General features: G+C 40.8%; 1 protein-coding gene across 5 annotated transcripts in view; it reads right to left on the minus strand.

Annotated features, from left to right (window-relative positions):
• Positions 1-19328, minus strand: part of FBXL4 (F-box and leucine rich repeat protein 4) — a 125984-nt gene that overhangs the window by 39345 nt on the left and 67311 nt on the right. For all 5 annotated transcript variants that reach the window (XM_025200063.1, XM_025200064.1, XM_025200065.1 and 2 more), the window contains exon 6: positions 17471-17684. In XM_025200063.1, the coding sequence (XP_025055848.1) occupies positions 17471-17684 (214 nt within the window). The remainder of the gene's footprint in view (positions 1-17470; positions 17685-19328) is intronic.

Consider the following 19328-nt stretch of genomic DNA (forward strand, 5'->3'; position numbering starts at 1 on the left):
TTCCTATGTCCAGCTCATTTCTCAGATAAGCAACTTGTGATGGCTTCACATTTTTGAAACTCCATACTAAATTCATATAAATTTGAAAAATAAATTAATTTCCATAGGCAAAACTGGACATAAAGAAATTTCAAGTAAGATCACACAAAAAGGATCCCTCCTAAGCACTATTTCCTAACATTTAAGTGGAGGCCCTCCTGCCGTTTTGGATTAAATAGCAAAAAACAGTAAAGCAAATGCTGCCAGGAAGAGCAGATACTAAAACAACTATTTAAAAATATGTGATCATAATTATCAAGCTTTATCTCAGGCAAGTGAACTTTTATTTCCTAGGTGTAGAAAGACTATGTTTTACCATATTGTAATTGGCAATGTGAAGCAAGTCAGATCAGACAGCAGCAGACTATTTTACTTCAAACTGAAAGATACTACTGTTATCACAAAGAAATATTTATAGTTACTATAATTTAAAACATGCAAATAGTCAGTCGCAAACGCAAGCCAGCGTTTTGGTCGCTTTACTAGCCGCAGCATTGCATTGCAGGCTCATGTTCATCTTGTGGTCAATGATGACCCCCAAGTCTCTTTCTTCCATAGTGCTAGCCAACATAGCACTGCCGAGCCTATGAGGATGCTGCGGGTTTTTCTTCCCGAGGTGGAGAACCTTGCATTTATCGGCGTTGAACACCATTAGATTCTCATCCGCCCACTTGCTGAGCCTTGTCCAGGTCAGCCTGGATCACCCACCTGTCTTCTGGTGTGTATGCTTTGCCCCAAAGTTTGGTGTCATCAGCGAACTTGGCCAGTCCGCTTCTGACTCCAGTGTCCACATCATTAATGAAGATGTTGAACAATATGCGTCCATTTTAAGATATATAATCTTAAAAAATATAATATTTCTTTTTTTCCTATGTCCAGCTCATTTCTCAGATAAGCAACTTGCGATGGCTTCACATTTTTGAAACTCCATACTAAATTCATATAAATTTGAAAAAGAAATTAATTTCCATAGGCAAAACTGGACATAAAGAAATTTCAAGTAAGATCACACAAAAAGGATCCCTCCTAAGCACTATTTCCTAACATTTAAGTGGAGGCCCTCCTGCCGTTTTGGATTAAATAGCAAAAAACAGTAAAGCAAATGCTGCCAGGAAGAGCAGATACTAAAACAACTATTTAAAAATATGTGATCATAATTATCAAGCTTTATCTCAGGCAAGTGAACTTTTATTTCCTAGGTGTAGAAAGACTATGTTTTACCATATTGTAATTGGCAATGTGAAGCAAGTCAGATCAGACAGCAGCAGACTATTTTACTTCAAACTGAAAGATACTACTGTTATCACAAAGAAATATTTATAGTTACTATAATTTAAAACATGCAAATAGTCTTTAGACAAACAGAACCTTAAAAATTAATTTAAAAGGTAAGCTTGTTAGGATTATCTGAAGCCATCCAGAATCTATTAATTGAAATTTTAGTAACTTAATAACTAAATTTCTCTCTTTGGCACTGTGTAGCATGAGTAGACAGCCAAACATCAGGGTTTTTTGGCAGAATTTGTCAAGTGACTTACATGTTAAGAAATGGGTTAGGAAGAACTATAGCATTGTGCCTGCACTATTGTTTAATTACCAAACTAAATTACAGATGCTGAATAATTTCTGCTAAAGCCTTCTTTAATTTTAAAAGTACAATAAGGTAAATCTATATCACGTAAAAAAAAGTAACAATATTTTCTATCATATATTTTAAGGCAACTTTCACCATTGTTTTCTTAGATGCTAAGGTACAATTTAGATAGCACTAATGATGTTCATAAAGAAAGAAATTCCACTGATGGAAAAAATAATGTTATTTCACACCACCATAAACACATAAAAGGCATTAAAGTTGAAATAAGGGTCTAATTCCATGAATTCAAATAAGGAAATGAAGATTGCATTTTCCAGTCTGTTCTTAATTCATCCCATTGAGTTCAAAATATTGTAGGATACTGGTATCAACTTGGGGTTACATATGCTTATTGCAATACTTGAAACAACAGGTTAGTAAACAATTCAACAGCACGACATTCTAAAGAAAACATGTACAGAACCTTAAATATAGCAGAATTACTATAAAATTAAAAAAAAAACATAAGAAAGAAAGCTATCTAGAAATTCAAAGCATGTTTTTTGATTTTCAAGAAATCTATGAACTGCTTGGCTCCCCAACAAAAAGGAGAGCAGTATTTGTTTACAACCTATCTCCTGTACCACGTGTTCCATGGACAGGATGCTCAAGTAATTCTAACAGAAAAAAGGGTCTTGAGAAGATTCAGAAACAATAAAAGGATACAAAATATCATATGACAAGGTTCCTGTAAACCAAAGAAATTTAAATTAATTTTTGTGTGGGTCACTACAGTAGTCATTCTGCAAGCTCTGCACCACAGAAAACTACAGACCAGCTAAGAACTAAACATTGGCCAAGTCAGATCTACATTTAAGCCATTACATTTTTGGATCCAACCTGAAGTGGGATTTAATCTGAACGGGAAAATCAAAGTTGCATCACAGACAACAAAACTACTTTAGACATGTTTTCTGACATTGTCATACCACTCAGGTCTTTTGTTCACTGTTACAAGTTCTTAAATTTGCATTCTGACATCTCCACATTCAGTGGGAATAAATATTCACAGCTATGATGGTACTTCTGATCTACCTTTAGCCTTCATCAAGACAGCTGGAGAGCTGCCTAATAAATGAGTAAGCACCAAGTAGAAGTTAATTTGCAAGCCATGTATACCCAAGAGCCTCGTGTCTAAAACACACACACACACACACACACACAGATACATATATACACATACAAACACATACATACACACACAAATACACATACGCACATATACACACAGACACACACACATATATGGTGAGGTCATTGACAATATGTAATGAAAGCTTGTTCTTAGCAAGCTATAGTAAGAGGATATAGAGAAAAACTACATATGATGGGTATACACCTGACTACTACCCCTTGCTGCTCATCCATGTGGGCATCAATGATACTGCCAGGGAAGACCCTGAGCAGGTCAAAAGTGACTACAGGGCTCTGGGTACAAAGGTAAAGGGGACAGGAGCGCAGGTAGTATTCTCCTCGATCTGGCCACAAGTGATGACCTGGTGAGGGGACTCCAGGTTCTTGACCACCTGGGTGACAGTAATCATCACCTATTGGAATTCACCATCCAGCACAGGGTGTCAAGAGCCTGCAGTAAGGGCCAACTTCAACGAGTTGAGGAGATTGGTAGGAGAGGCACTGGGGTCCTCGAGAGTTGGGGAACTGTGTGTCCAAGATGAGTGGTTGTTCCTTAAGGAGACGATCCTCCGAGCCCAAGGGGTGACAGTCCCAATGAGAATCAAAGGGGGAAAAAGTGCTCAAAAGACCCCCCTGGCTCACCAAAGGCATTCCGGAATACCTGAAAGCCAAAAAGGAGGCATACACCCAGTGGAAGGGAGGGGCTATCACCAAAGAGGAGTATATTGCTCGGGCTTGTAGGGGAAGCTGTTAGAAAAGCTAAGGCAGATACAGAACAAGGGCTAGCATCAAGGATCAACAAAAAGTTCTTTTTTAAATACATAGGGAGTATGAAGAAAGCACCGGGTAATGTGGGACCCCTGTGGAATACGCTTGGCAATCTGGTGGTTGCACCAGAGGAAAAGGCAGACCTTTTTAACAATTTCTTTGCCTCCGTTTTTTTGTGCAGGGACCAGGACTCCCCCACTGAGATTCAGGATGGACTCGGGAGACACTCTGAGAGGCCTAGAGTCAGGAAGGACTGAGTTAGGGAACTTCTGGAGGGGCTGGATGTGTTCAAATCAGCAGGTCCAGATGCTCTCCACCCCAAGGTGCTGAGGGAATTGGCAGGGGTTATCCAGGGGCCCGACAGCTTTACAAGCGCTCGTGGTGCTCTGGCCAGGTGCCAGATGACTGGAAGAGGGCCAATGTGGTCCCCATCTTCAAAAAGGGGAGGAGGGAGGACCTGGGCAAATATAGGCCCATTAGTCTTACTTCAATCCTGGGGAAGCTCATTGAGAAGATTATTCAGGAGCACACTGGGAAGGACCAACAGTGGGGACGATGCTCAGGGGCAACCAGCATGGGCTCATTAGGGGCAGGCCCTGTCAGACCAACCTGATTGCCTTCTACAATCAGGTCTCAAAATCATTGGACGCAGGTGTCGCGGTGGGTGTAGTCTTTCTGGACTTCAGCAAGGCCTTTGTCTCTGTCTCCCACCCCATTCTCATTAAAAAGCTAGGTGACTGTGGCATTGATGCCTACACAGTCAGATGGATTGCAAATTGGCTGAAGTGTTGCACCCAGAGGGTGGTGGTAGACGGGTCATATTCGACCTGGAGGGATGTGGGCAGTGGGGTCCCCCAGGGCTCGGTCCTTGGGCCCGCACTATTTAATCTCTTTGTTAGTGACTTGGACAAGGGGGGGAAAAATACCCTGTTCAAATTCACTGACGACACCAAGATCTGGGGCAAGGTGGGCAAGCTAGAAGGGAGGGACAGGATACAGCCGGACCTGGACAGGTTACAGGGGTGTGTAAATGAGAACAGGATGGGATTTAATACTGACAAGTGCAGGGTACTGCACTTGGGCAGTAAGAACTAGCGGCATGCCTATACGCTGGGGAACTCCTTTCTTGACAGCACAGTGGCAGAAAGAGATCTTGGAGTCATTATCAATTCCAGAATGAACATGGGCCGCTAATGTGGGGACGTGGTCAGTAAGGCCAACCACACTTTGTCATGCATCCACAGATGCATCACAAGCAGGACCAAGGAGGTGATCCTCCCGCTCTATGCGACATTGGTCAGGCCGGAGGTGGAATACTGTGTCCAGTTCTGGGCGCAGCACTTTAGGAGATGTGGCCAGCATCGAGAGGGTCCAGAGGAGGGCCACTTGCATGATCCACGGACAGCAGGGCAGACCCTATAAGGAGAGGCTACGGGACCTGAACCTGTTCAGCCTTCACAAGAGAAGGCTGAGAGGAGACCTGGTGGTCATCTACAAACTTACCAGGGGGGACCAGAGGGGCATGGGAGAGGCCCTGTCCACCTCCTCCCGGAGTAACAAGGAATAACGGCCATAAGTTGTTTGAGAGTAGGTTCAGGCTGGACATTAGAAGACACTATTTCAGTCAGGGCAGCTAGGATCTGGAACCAGCATCCAAGGGAAGTGGTGCTGGCTCCTACCTTGGGGGTCTTTAAGAGGAAGCTTGATGATTACCTAGCTGGGGTCATTTGAGCCCAGTATTCTCTCTTGCCCAGGGCTGGGGGGTCAGACTTGATGATCTACTTAGGTCCCTCCTGACCCTACATCTATGAATCTATGAATCTTCCAGTCAAGCAAAGGGCCTGGGCAGGAGTGGGTGCATCCCACAGATCAATGCCTGGCTGTGCAGGTGGTGTCGCCAGCAGGGCTTTGGCTTCTTTGACTATGGGATAATTTTTGAAGAAGAAGGAGTGCTAGGAAGAGATGGGATCCACCTGACGAAAACAGGGAACAACATCTTTGTATACAGGCTTGCTAACCTAGTGAAGGGGGGCTTTAAACTAGGTTCACCAGCAGATGGAGACCAAAGCCCTGAGTTAAGTGGGAAGTGGCTGACCTGGAGTAAGAGGAAGCAGGAGTGGGCAAAAGGGAAGGTATTCTCACTCTTCCCGAGAAATCAGTGCAATCGGATAGTTACCTTAGACAGACACCAATGCACACAGCCTGGGAAACAAGCAAGATAAATTGGAAGTCCTTGCACAGTCACTGAACTATGATGGGATCCAAATAACAGAGACTTGGTGGGATAGCTCGCATGACTACAGCACTGTCATGGTTGGTTACAAACTGTTCAGGAAGGACAGGCATGGAAGAGGAGGAGGAGGAGTTGCACTTTATATAAAAAAGACTTATGATTGCTCAGAGCTCCGGTATGAAACTGGAGATAGGTCTGCTGAAAAATCTCTGGTTTAAAGGTTAGAGGGGAGACCAACAAGGGTGATGTTGTAGTGGGTGTTTACTATAGACTAGCATACCAAGAGGAAGTGGTGGATAAGGCTTTCTTCAAACAGCTAATGGAAGTTTCCCAATCACAGACCCTGGTTCTCATGGGGGACTTCAGTCACCCTGACATCTGCTTGAAGAGTAATACAGCAGTGCACAGGCAATCCAGGAAGTTTTTGGAGAGTGTTGGAGACAATTTCCTGGTGCAAGTGCTGGAGTGGCTAACTAGGGGCTGTGCTCTTCTTGATCTACTGCTCACAAACAGCAAATAATTGGTGGGGAACGTAATAGTAAATGGCAACTTGGGCAGCAGCGACCATGAGATGACTGAGTTCAGGATCCTGACTGAGGAAAGGAAAGAAGGAGAGTAGCAGAGTAAGGACCCTGGACTTCAGAAAAGCAGAGTCTGAGTCACTCAGGGAACTCATGGACAGGATCCCCTGGGAAGCCAGTCCGTCAGGGAGAAGTGTCCAGGAGAACTGTCTGTACTTTAAAGAAACCTTATTAAGAGTACAAGAACTAACCATCTTGCTGTGCAGGAAGACTAGCAAATATGGCAGAAGACCAGCTTGGCTTAGCAGGGAACTCTTCAGTAAGCTAAATCACAAAAAGGAAACTTATTAGAAGTGGAAACTTAGACAAACAACTAGGGAGGAATACAAGAGTATTGCTCAGGCATTCAGGAATGAAGTCAGGAAGACCAAAGTGCAATTGGAGTTGCAGCTAGCAAGGGATGTGGAGGGTAACAAGAGGGGTTTCTACAAGTATGTCAGTAACAAAAGGAAGATCAGGGAAAGTGTGAGCCCCTTACTGAATGGGGGAGGTAACTTAGTGACAGTGGATGCAGAAAAGACTGAAGTACCCAATGCCTTTTTCACCACAGTCTCCACAGGCAAGCTCAGCTCCCAGACTACTGCACTTGGCAGCACAATTCAGGGAGGAGATGAGTAGCCATCTGTGGTGAAAGAACAAGTTAGGGACTATTTAGAAAAGCTGGACACAAGTCCATGGGGCCAGATGGGATGCACCTGAGGGTGCTGAGCAAGTTGGCTGCAAGTTTCCCTCCAAGGTGTGTGCATGCGAAGCCACGCACAATTTAAAATCTTGCCACACACTAACTTATTAATGCTGCGTACCCACCCAAGGCAGGGACAGGGGCAGGGCTGGCATCAGGCAACTGCTCCAACTCCCCAGCCCCGGCACCATGTTGCCTCCTCGCTCCCTGAGGCGAGGTGAGGCAAGGGCAGGGGCAGGGGCTGGGGAACTGCTCCACAGGCCCTGGGGACCTGCTCTGCTCCCCAGCCCGACGCCATGTGCCTCTTCATTCTCCAAGGCAAGGCAAGGCAGGGGCTGGGGCTGGCGTGGGCGTGGGCTCCACCAGCTCCAAGGAACTGCTCCACTCCCCAGCCCCTTCAGGCTCCAGGCCCCTGGCCCTGTTCCACATGTTGTCCCAGTCCCCTGGGGTCCCTGGCCCAGGCAAGGCTTCTCTCCATCCATCCCAGTCCCCTGGGGTCCCTGACCCCAGACATGGCTGCTCACCCTCCACTACAGTCCCAGGGTCCCTGATCCTTATAGTGCTCTATGCAGGGTGCCCCTCAGGCACCTGCGGTTTCCAAAGCGGTGTGCATCGAAAGGGGGAGGCGGGAACGAAGCAGTGCGCTCCCCCAACATTCTCGCAGGCAAGCTAAGAAAGTCCAGGTTGGATGAATGGACTGTAAGGTGGATAGAAATCTGGCTGGAGCATTAGGCTCCGAAGATACTAGTCAATGGTTTGAGGTCTATTCGGCAGCCGATATCAAGTGGAGTGCCCCAAGGGTCAGTCCTGGGACCAGTTTTATTCAATATCCTCATCAATGACTTGGAAGATGGCATACAGTGCACCCTCAGCAAGTTTGCAGATGACACCAAGTGCCGAGGGGGGGGGGGGGGGGGGGAGGGGTAGTAAAATAAGATGTAGGATCAGGTTAGGATTCAGAGACACCTAGACAAATTGGAGGATTGGATTAAAAAAAACTCTCATGGGGTTCAATAAGGACAACTGCAAGTCCCGCACTTAGGACAGAACAATCCCATATACCAGTACAGGCTGGGGACCAACTGGCTGGGCAGCAGCTCTGTAGAAAAGGGCCTGGGCATTACAGTGGACAATAAGCTGAATATGAGCCAGCAGTGTGCCCTGGTTGCCAAGAAGGCTAACAGCATACTGGGCTGCACTGGTAGGAATGTTTCCAGCAGATCAAGGGAAGTGATTATTCCCCTCTATTCAGCACCAGTGAGGCAACGTCTGGAGTACTGTGTCCAGTTTTGGGCCCCCCACTACAGAAAGGATGTGGACAAATTGAATAGAGTTCAGCAGAGGGCAACAAAAATTGTTAGGGGGCTGGGTCACATGATTTATGAGGAGCGACTGAGGGAACTGGGTTCATTTAGTCTAGAGAAGAGAAGACTGAGATGGGATTTAATACCAGCCTTCAACTACCTGAGGATGGTTCTAAAGAGGATGGATCTTGACTGTTCTCAGTGGTGGCAGGTGACAGAACATGGAGCAATCGTCTCAAATGGAAGGAAGCAAGGGAAATTTATGTTATATATTAGGAACAATTTTATCACTAGGAAGGTAGTAAAGCACTGGAACAGGTTATCCAGAGAGGTGGAATCTTCATCCTTGGCGGTTTTTGATACCTGGCTAGACAAAGCCTTGGATTGGATGATATAGTTGCAAATGATCCTGCTTTGAGCAAGGGGTTAGATTAGATGACCTCCTGAGGTCCCTTCCAACCCTAATTTTCTATTATTCTAATCTTTTTGGCTGCAAACATAACCTTGAAAACAAGAGTGTTAGTTAGCAATGAAGGTCAGCCTGAGTCTGAAAACTGCCTGGAACAGTATCTCTGAGTCCATAATAGGTTAATTCTGAAGCCTAAGCACAACAATTTTAAGGTCAATTTTAATTATTTCATTGTTCACTATTTAAGAAAAAAAATCAGGCTTTAATATCTTTACTGCTGACTGATTCTCATCTTCCCCAGTATCAGAAAACCCAAACTGCTCCTTTACTCAAGCTACTGATACCTTCATCTTGCACCTGAATGCTTCTGTCAGTTAAGGAAAATTTAGAAATACTGAATTTATATTTACATGTAAAAAAGTGTGTGTTGTAAATTGAATTTAGCTAACTGATCCATGGACCAACTTTGAAAAATTGTATTTGCAGTACAAAATTAAAACTCCTTTTTGTCTCATCACTCCTGAGCTGGAAATGTTTAGAAATGCAATATGAAACACACACACACATATTACAGCCTACAAATATTAATAAAAGTGCTGTCATAATTTTTTCTAATTTAATTGTGGATTTGGTGTATTTAAAATATAGTTGTGGCTATGGAAAGAATACTTCAAGATCAAGATAATATTCATGCTGAAACCATAATGACATGCATTGTCAAATTACTGCACACAATAGTGCTTTCATTGTTCATTGTGCACTCTAAATGCATCAATGCCAGCAAATGCTGAAATTATGCTGTGAATGTGTACTCAATGAATAAACATTAAGAGTCATGTATCAGCAAATACCAAGACCACCAGCACAAAACTCCTAGAAGAATAATAGTGGTCTTAATTTAGCAGAAATTAAACTTTTTTTTTTTTTTAAAGTAACAACTATATAGTTTTTTGTGCCAAAAGTTATAAAATGTTCTAAGTACATCCAAAATATTATGAGGTTTAGGAATAAAACCTATTATTATAAAGTCAAAGGCTTTTTGGAAGTACTTTATTTGCATTTAATGAAGAAGAACAATGGTCTCTGTTAAGGCACAAGAGTGGGAGCATCTTCCTGTATGACTCTGAACAACTCACTGAACTTCCTGTGCAGTGGCTTCTCTGGAGCAATGCAAATAATACCTATGACCCCAAAGTGCTTTATGAACTTTATATCTGGTCTTGAACATAGCTTTGCACATGAAGATCTTTACGCACAAGTAGTCTTCAAAACTACTCATATTGTCCAACTACTGGCAGGATAGGGGCCACAGATCGTAAATTCCTTCGGACAAGAATCTTGTCTTCTCAAATTTTTCTATAGCTCTTCTGGTGCAATATGAATAATGAGAAATAAATTACGGAATCTTGGTACTGTCCACTTCCCATTCTACATGGAAATTAATCAGGTATTTTAAAGATAACAACTTTGAGACAAAGAGCATGAAAAATCTTTTAAACACAAAGCACATAATACATTCAAAAACACGAATGATAAGAGTAATGAGTAATGGTAATAAGAATCACTGGGATTTTTTAGTATCATATAACATATTGTTAATTTTACCATGTTTTCCCTAAACACTGCACATTAAACTGTTATATTAGGTACAAATCATTAAACAGCACCAGCAGTCCAGTGTAGACCCTGTTCACTCAGCATTATAGAACCATTACTGTAACTGTGAAAAAATGGAGTGATACATAGTGCAGCAGAATATAACAAACATTTTTGCTCTAATGGTACAGCAAACACTTTTTAGTGTTCTTCTAGTGTTGCAAGGAACTGGCAGAACCAGAGCAGTATTGCACTTACTATCAAAGAGAAAAGACCAAGCTGAGACTGCAATGCTGCAAATCGTGAAGTTGCGGGCAAATAAAAAAACCCCTGCTATACAGTTAAGTAGAGCAACAGCAGTGACTCCTTTTTCTGTATGCTCAGCTTTACAAGCATATAGCCAAGGTCTCCACTAATACAAAAACTGTCATACCAGACACGTGATTGGTCTCTTTAGCACAGAATTCCACTTCCAGTAGCAGCCACAATGTGATGAATCAGGTGACACAGAGTTCTATAATCATTACCAACACATTCTCAAGTTATGCAGTGATGAATAACTTTCCAACCCCTGCATGTTAGGTAATAATTATAATGCCAAGGTATTTTTGCTCATTATTTTAAATACATAAAACATCCAACTTCAATGTTTCCCTTGGTAACATAAATTTCACAGGCTGCCTATATGTATGAAAGAAAACCTTCTCTTTTTTTGGTCTAATTTTACTGTTCTTTAACTTCATTTAATGCTTCTTACCAGACAATAAGGTAAACAACAGGAAATGATGATCATGCATTACTCCTTCCTAATTTTAAATCTCAGTTCAGATCCCTCTCCTCTCTCCTCTTGTCAAATAATTGCTCTTAGTTTTTGCAGTCTTGTGCGTTGTTTCCAACTACTAACTATTTCCAAGTCTTTCCAACTACAAACTATTTCAGATCTCATTTATATTTCCTGATATAAGGCAATCAAAAAACCATGAAAGCACATAATTTTTAAACAAACAACCAGCTTGGTGCGGAGACATACTGGCTTGGTCTAAGACTCGCACCAAAATAGGTGCAGTCCAGCTGTTTACACGCTAGGCTTAAATGGCAATTAAGTCAAATTAGCCATAACTGTTCTGAAGCAAAGCTTCATTTGAATAATTCACAGGTATTTAATATGGAATACTGCGCCTGGCTGTCTGTAGGCAACTAATGCAAGCAATAAACTCCAGCGTGTATTGCACCCGAGTTTAGTGCACCAGGGCACACTATTTGAACACATGCCTGGGACCATAGCACACTGAGCTGAGTTGGAGCAGCCCTGGCTGGCAGGCAGCCCAGGGGAGGGGCAGCCAGCCTGCTAGGCCAGGGCTTCTCCTACCTGGTAGGGCAGCCCCCTCACTGAAACACCCTTGGGCCTCAAACTGTCCCATCAATGTCTATACCTGCACTGCTGCAGAGTAAAAAAACTCCACCGGAGAATAGTACTTGCATTTACAAGTATTATCCTGCTGTGGAGTTTATTAGTTTCCTGCAGCCTAATAAGCCTGCATATGTAGACACTGAATTATTTACTGCAAAGTTAATTCGGCAACTGCAGTAAATATCTTGTCAGTAAGATCTGGATTTGGAGCAGCCCAAAATGCTGTGGCGTGAATCAAACTGACTGTATGTTTTTAGACTAGGAAGGATTCTAGGTTTTTTGAGGATAACGCAAGTTTAGAACTCCCAAGCTTTGAGCACCTATCAGCAGTCTAGATTATTTTGGATTAAAAAATTATTTAACAGTGCCTCACCTAATATCACCTTTAATCTTTCAAGCATCCTCCTCAACATCATGTTTTCTTACTTATTAACTATATCATCCCCATCTTTGGTTATAGCTCTGTGAGTATGCATATACATGCATTTGATATTGTTTTATGAGGACAGCAGCAGCTATGTTCCAATTGTATACAGGAACAAGCTGAGAATTATATAAGTGTAACAAAACCACTCCAACTTTCATAATGCTTCATCCAGGATTAAAGTTGATGAAATCTCCAAATGTACAACTGTCCATACCCTCAGACTGCTATCCCTCCTTCACTACCCTTTCCTTCACATCCAACTCCTCTACACAAGCCACTGTCAAATCACCCAAGTCAACTGCCTATTTATTCATTTCATTCCAACATCTTTTCTCTCTCTCTCTACTTTTTGGCGACTGCATTCACCAAGTTTCTACTGTTGTCAGTGCTATATGACCCTAACCTTGCGTCAAGGAACCTCCCACTTCACCTCCATGTCACAAGACTTGACAATGATGTTATAACGTATGCTTCTGACCTCCCAGAATATGGCCTAATAAAAGTATTAAGATAAATGTAGTGCCTTTTTGTCTGCATCACACAAGCAGCTTCATTGTTTAAAGCAGGAGAGGTCTGAAGTGGATGGACTGATTCTTTAAAACAAAGACATTGACAGATGGCTGAAAAAAATATATGCTTGGGCCCATAACCTGTTTTAGCAATACTTTAAACCTTCTGTATTTACTGTCTCCTTTAATACTTATTCAAGGGTTATCAGTGATTTGGTTGATCTTTAAATAAGAATTCTAATGTTTACATTTTAACATCATGTAAATAAAAATATAAAGCTATATAATATATCATAAATTCTTAGACCTTTTACATTCTCTTCAGTTTTTCATGAGAGAAAACCCACTAGGGTATTTTAGTTAACATTCAGATACACAAACTTCTAATTTTTTCTTAATGCATCTCTTGACACACATTCTGCATCTCTAACTACTTATTATGCTTAACCCATCCATCAACGTTCTCAACATAAGCTGGGTGAAAAATATTACTGATGGTTTTCTGGCTGTGTCATGGTCTCACCAGTTCTTAGAGCTAGTCTAAATCATAGTAGTAAAAAAGCCAACTTCTGATCTGGTATTCTACAATTCTTAGCATCACTGAAGCTACATCACAGTGAGAACAGCAGTGAAAGAATTTCAGAAAATCTAACATGCTACTCTAGAATTTGTTAGGATTACTTGATACATCTTGGACAAAACTAAGCTCTCGAGAGCAAAAGTGGGATCTTGTTATGGATTTGCACAACAGTGACATTACAAGGTTCCAGTGCAAATTGGAAAAATATTGAGGAAAGCTTACCAGAAAATCTATTTTAAATGGGGACAATTATTGTCAAAAAACAGCACTGTACTTCTGCCACTTTCTAAAATAATATTAATTCTTACTGGAAACTAAATTCCCTAAGTTATTAATAATTAGTATTCTCTGCACACTAGTCCAGTGCTATATCTTCATTTTTCACCCTTTTACTTTACTTGCATGCTGAGAAATGTGTGTTGATAAATGGTTTCACAACCCATAAACAACAAAGAAAAAGCCTGCCTGATTAGTTTTTTTAATGCAACAGAAAATTCACTTTGAGTGGTGTAAATAGTTATGAATGGTACCTTTGTTTTACCTGTATATACTACTGATAAAATAAAAAGTATAATTTACTTAAGTACCTTTTCCCCAAGTTATTTTTTGTCCAACTATGTTTCTATATAAATATACAGGGGAGAGAAATTGAAAATAAATCTTTTGAATTAAAGCCATTTGCAAAACTTCCAGTGGTCTTGGGAGATATACTTGCTCAGACAAAATCTACACTTAATCTTAACTTACCTGGAATTATACCCAACAAAACTGTTGCTAGAAACAAAGCAATTCCCTACTATGTTCCAACAATAGTTCAGCTGTCGGGCAACTATAAAGTGGTAATCTCAGTACTAGGCTATCAACAAGTCCACTTAAATTTCTTTACCTCCGGGGAGCACATACAGGGGAGTTAGTCTCTGTTGCAGAGGTCTCTACGTGCCGGCAAGCATCAGTGTGCGGGGAGTACCAGCATCAGGGACTAGTTCTCTGGTCCCGGGCTGCACAAGCTCCCTTTAAACATCGAAGCATAAGGGAAGCCTGGGAACAAGGACTGGCTCCCTAGTCCTGAGATGAACACTCCCTTTAAATATCCAGGTGATATGTCAACTCTAGAATCAAGGAGTAGCAGGATTTGTAATTTTGGGGTTTCAGGATAAAATTACTCAGATTCCACCCCATAATTAAATTAACCTCTGAGGGGGCATGAGATGTACAGATAAAAAGCACTATTCAAAAATCAGATATTGCTATTTTCTCACAAGACATAAAAGGGATAGAAAAATATAATCTAACTGTGGTCTGATGTCCAATGATACTCACAGTTTGCTACCTCTTGCAGCAAACGATAAGGTCACATACTCACTTAAAAGAGACATCATAACTTTTCCGTATGTTATAACCTCTTCTCCTATTCTATTGGCATCTTTTCTATTTTATCTGGATAGAACTTCATATTATTGGAACCTCATCAATGTCTCAATGGCTATGTGAAACGGTGAAAAAGACAGCTGACAACACTAGAAGATGTAAAATAAAAGATCTATGTGACTGAATGTGATCAATATAAAGTACACATTTCAAACCAGCCTCTTCAGGAGTTTATACACGTGTTCTGGGAGTGCTGGGAGTGGCTCTGAGAGCCGCTCTAATTAAAGCACCAGGAGTGTCACGTGTATCAGTGTCCCTGCACTGAAAAATGTCTGCGGTGGCACTTTAATTAAAGCTCATCAAACAAGCTTTAGTTAAAGCACCCCTACTGCCATTTTTCAGCTCAGGGATGCTAATACACATGACGCTGGAGTCTGCTGGGGCGCGGTAATTACCACATTCCAGCAGACTCAATTAATCTGGTGTAATTACAGCACCTCGGAGCAGCCTCGCTTCACGTGTTTAGGTGCCCTTCATGGGTGTCTAAACAGGAGTAAAAGACAAAGTATAGCTTAGACGTCACAATGACAAAATTTATCTGGTATTTCATCAATAGCTTGGTACAAAAGATAGTCACAAAATCCTATTAAACTAGCAATAGGTTGCGGCTGCTATAAAAACAATTTCTCCTGCACAGCCATTGCAAATACTCAGGTTTCATTAACTTTAAATCACTTAACCTAAATGGAGAGGTGGACTGCCACCACAAGTTGCAAATCCACACAATCAGCCCATGGCCCATGCAAAATAGAAAGAGTTGATCATTCCACTTCCTACTCCAATCTCAAGGCAAACAGCAAATCAAAGATGTGGCCATCTGAATATGTTAAACCAGGAATTACCTGAGATAGAGCTATACTAGTCAATCTTCTTGTAAAATCCTGATCTGCTTTAGAAATGTTGTCCTAATTGAAGACTGGAAAGTCACTAAACACAATGGACCAGATGCTACCCCACTATTAGGCATCTAAGTATGATTCTATTTCATCCTGTTACAACGCCTGAAAAATCTAATGCAACCAGTTTTATAACTTGCTGTCGTCTTAGTCCTGAAACTATCATATTTTCTTGTATATACCAAGCACCTCTTCCCTAAAAAAATCACCCTTCCTTCTCCCAAAATTGGGGAGCACAAAATCAGTGGGGAAGTTGATATTCTGCTTGGGATACAAACAACCCACGCTTTGTGTCCTGCTTCACAGTGCAGCATCTATAGTATTCAGGCACCTGAGAGAGTCAAATTACTTAAAAGGTGCACTGTTCTTCACTCCACAGGCTTTAACTACTGACTCTCCTTTTTAATGGCCTCAATGTTCCACTTCACAAAATAAACTTTCTTAAGGTTTTGCTGCTCCTGGTCTCTCTCCTCATTTCACAGCCCTTAAGACGCTTTTCAAAATTGTAAATCTAGACTTCAGTAGCAGTTAGGGCTTCAGAAAATAGCACTTCTGGCTGCATACAGACAACTGAGGTACATCCACCCTTACTGGATGAAGTGGTTTCCTCAGCCATGGTACCAGCAACACATGACTCGAAAGTATTTCAGGAGGTCCTTCTGTCGATCACCAATAGTCAGGAGACTGAGACTTCAGTTATCTCTGAAAAGCCCCAAATATCATTCAACATTCTGTCGGCTTCTGGTTTGGCCATTAACAACGGACTGACCAAGTCGGAAAGCGGGCCTGCAAGACCACCTTGCACCAATCTCTCTTACCCTAACAACTAAATGTATTGAAAAGATGCATCAACTGCCCCCTCAGGACTTAAATACTTTTACACTCAACTTAATCCAGACTGCCTAGTCGTCTTGGCTTAAGAAAATATCAAAATCAACTACTTTAACTTCCTTTCTCAATGTTAGTATTACATTAAAAGTTTTTTGCAATGTGTTCATACACACATATACAAAGACTATCACTGAAATAAGAATTTCTTTGTGAAATATTATACTGCAACAAGGAGGCATAACTAAGTTATAGAGCACTAAGAAATATATTTATAACAAAAGCACTTTTAATCTAAACCAGTGCCATGAACAAATGTCCCAGTAATAAATGCATGCAGATAAAAAATAATAGCATCATAGACCACAATATTTGACACACTTTTTGGGGGGAAATAATTTATGAATAAAGTAGCTCTGATAACATATTGATTTCTTTACAAAACTATGCAACTATAAAAGTTACATTCATGTACTGCATTTGAAAATTCTTTCTAAAAAATGTTTCCATCTCATTTCCGAAAATACCAAAAATACAGAATAATTTTGCTAATTAATAACTCATTCTGGATGAGTGAATTTTGAACATTAGCAAATAAATTACTAAACAAAATTAATACCTCACAAAATTTGATTTGCTCATTCGTTCCAGTTAATGACAGTTTGTTTTTAGTGGTTTACTATTGTGTAGTGTAGTAGACTGTACTACATTTTGTAAAAATATGTATGGATCACATTACCATGACTACATTGGAGCACTCTTTTGTTTTTAAAGACAAAAGATCATCAATCTTGCATGTAGATAATAAAGTGAAAAGATTAGTAAATTTTTACTCCCTTTTTCCTTTTAAGTTCAGAAGCTATTTTGGTAAATATACAAATATCCACATTTATCAGCTATAAAGTTGCATAATTCTGATATGACTCTAATGCTATTTGACAATTACACTTTTACAATATTAGTAGCAATCAAAATACTTTTCACAAAGGTTAAAAACAGTTGTTCCTACCTCTACTTTTGTTCGATAAAGGATGAGACGCTTAAGGCTGCCCACTTTGGCAATATGGTTGAAAGCCTGAGGTGGTAGCTTATCACAGGAGGAGAGATTTAATTCCTGAAGGTTTACACATGTCTCAGCAATGACCTCCAAGCAAGTCTCATTGAGGAAATGGCCACAAGCCAACTCAAGGCGGACTAGTTCAGAGCCACAAATTTTCATGAACCTGTAAAAAGCATATTTTATGTGAATTAAAAAAAACTCTGAGAGACAATTTTGGAACACTATCGAAGCTCTAAACTGCTATTAATAGAAGCAAAGAAAGAAAAAATGTACAATCTGTATCATTTGCATTCTCTCAAATTATTTTGCAAAATAACTGCATATATACTTAGGTTAAAGTAAGTTGAGTGTTCAGGAAATAATTTATATATTAAATGGGGGAAAAAACCCTGAAAAATATCAAGCATTAACAGAATGCTAAGTTACAAATCAAGCACCAAGAAGTAGGGCTATACTAAAAATTATGTTTACTCCATCAACATTAACTGAACAGTGTTGCATAGCCTACATAGTTTTTGATGTTTTCAAGTGAAAAGTAATGTGATCAGTCTTACATTTATCAAATGCATGAGGACTAGAGGATAATACATATCTCACAAACTTTTACACATGCTCCAGGAGTGTGGGGAAGTGCTTAATTAGAGTGGCTCCAAGAGCTGCTTTAATTAAAGCGCTGCCACATCTCCTGTATCAGCGTCCCCACACTTAAAAATGGGGGTGGGGCAGTTGAACTAAAGCTGTTCAATGAGCTTTAGTTCAAGTGCCCCCACCGCCATTTTTAAGCATGGGGACACTTTTAGCATTTTTAAGCATAGGAAGCATGAGACACAAGACGTGACTGGAGCGCAACAACTGTCATACTCCAGTGGACTCAACTGAGTCTGGTCTGGCATGCTAGAATTCCAGAACATGGGAGCGGACTCCAAGCTCATGTATAGGCATTAAGCTAAGATTAATAAAGCAGCCTCAAAGTGCAGTTGTATTTTGAAGAGGGATTGTAAAAAATACATAAATAAAAATGCTGTACCCTTTTTTTGTTCATATTACAGGCAAAACCCATCCCTTTAGTATCAGTTTGGGAAGTAAAAACTGAGCTATGTTGCTTGCTTCTTTGCCAGTTACCCTAACCCAAACGCAAGCCAGAAATAGTGTTCATGTTTGGCATCATTTTAACTACCTTCAAGTATGGTTTTGACACTGGTATGCTTCTTTCTGTCCCAAATTTCTCATATTTCTCTCTGCCCCAAGAAAAATATTGTAAGGGCATATACAAATGGAAACTTTGCTGCAGAGTTATAGAAGGAGGTACATTACTACGTGTCAACTGCTCTGCAGTAAACATGCATGTGCATGCTATTACCCTGCAGTAGACAAAAACTGAATTCTTTCATTGATGTGCAAGTTATTTGGGTTTACTACTATAGAGCAAAAGCTGTCCATGGCAGTTACCTGCACAACATCATTTATAGCAACTGATATGTAGTGAAGTCCTGCCCCCTTTCCCATCATGGTAAATTGGTCATATATCCATAACCTAAGCAAGAAAAGTTGAGGATAATTGGACAAGCCATATGAGAGCTAGGGGATTCAGGCAAAACTACTGTTTTGTCCTTTTAGAAAAACTGTTCTAATTCTTTTTATTCACAAATAAGTCAAAGCCAGCAACGCAAAACCTGTACTTGTTTTAGAACACACTAATCCTCAGGGGGAACTAATCCCCAAGACTATGTTGGAGTGAAAAGGTTTAAGCTATTAAAGACCGAATATTCAAACACCTAGAAACTGTAAGGGTCTCTGCATGCATTAC

The sequence above is a fragment of the Alligator sinensis genome, unplaced genomic scaffold (genome assembly GCF_000455745.1).
Source record: "Alligator sinensis unplaced genomic scaffold, ASM45574v1 scaffold145_2, whole genome shotgun sequence".
Classification (NCBI taxonomy): Eukaryota; Metazoa; Chordata; order Crocodylia; family Alligatoridae; genus Alligator; species Alligator sinensis.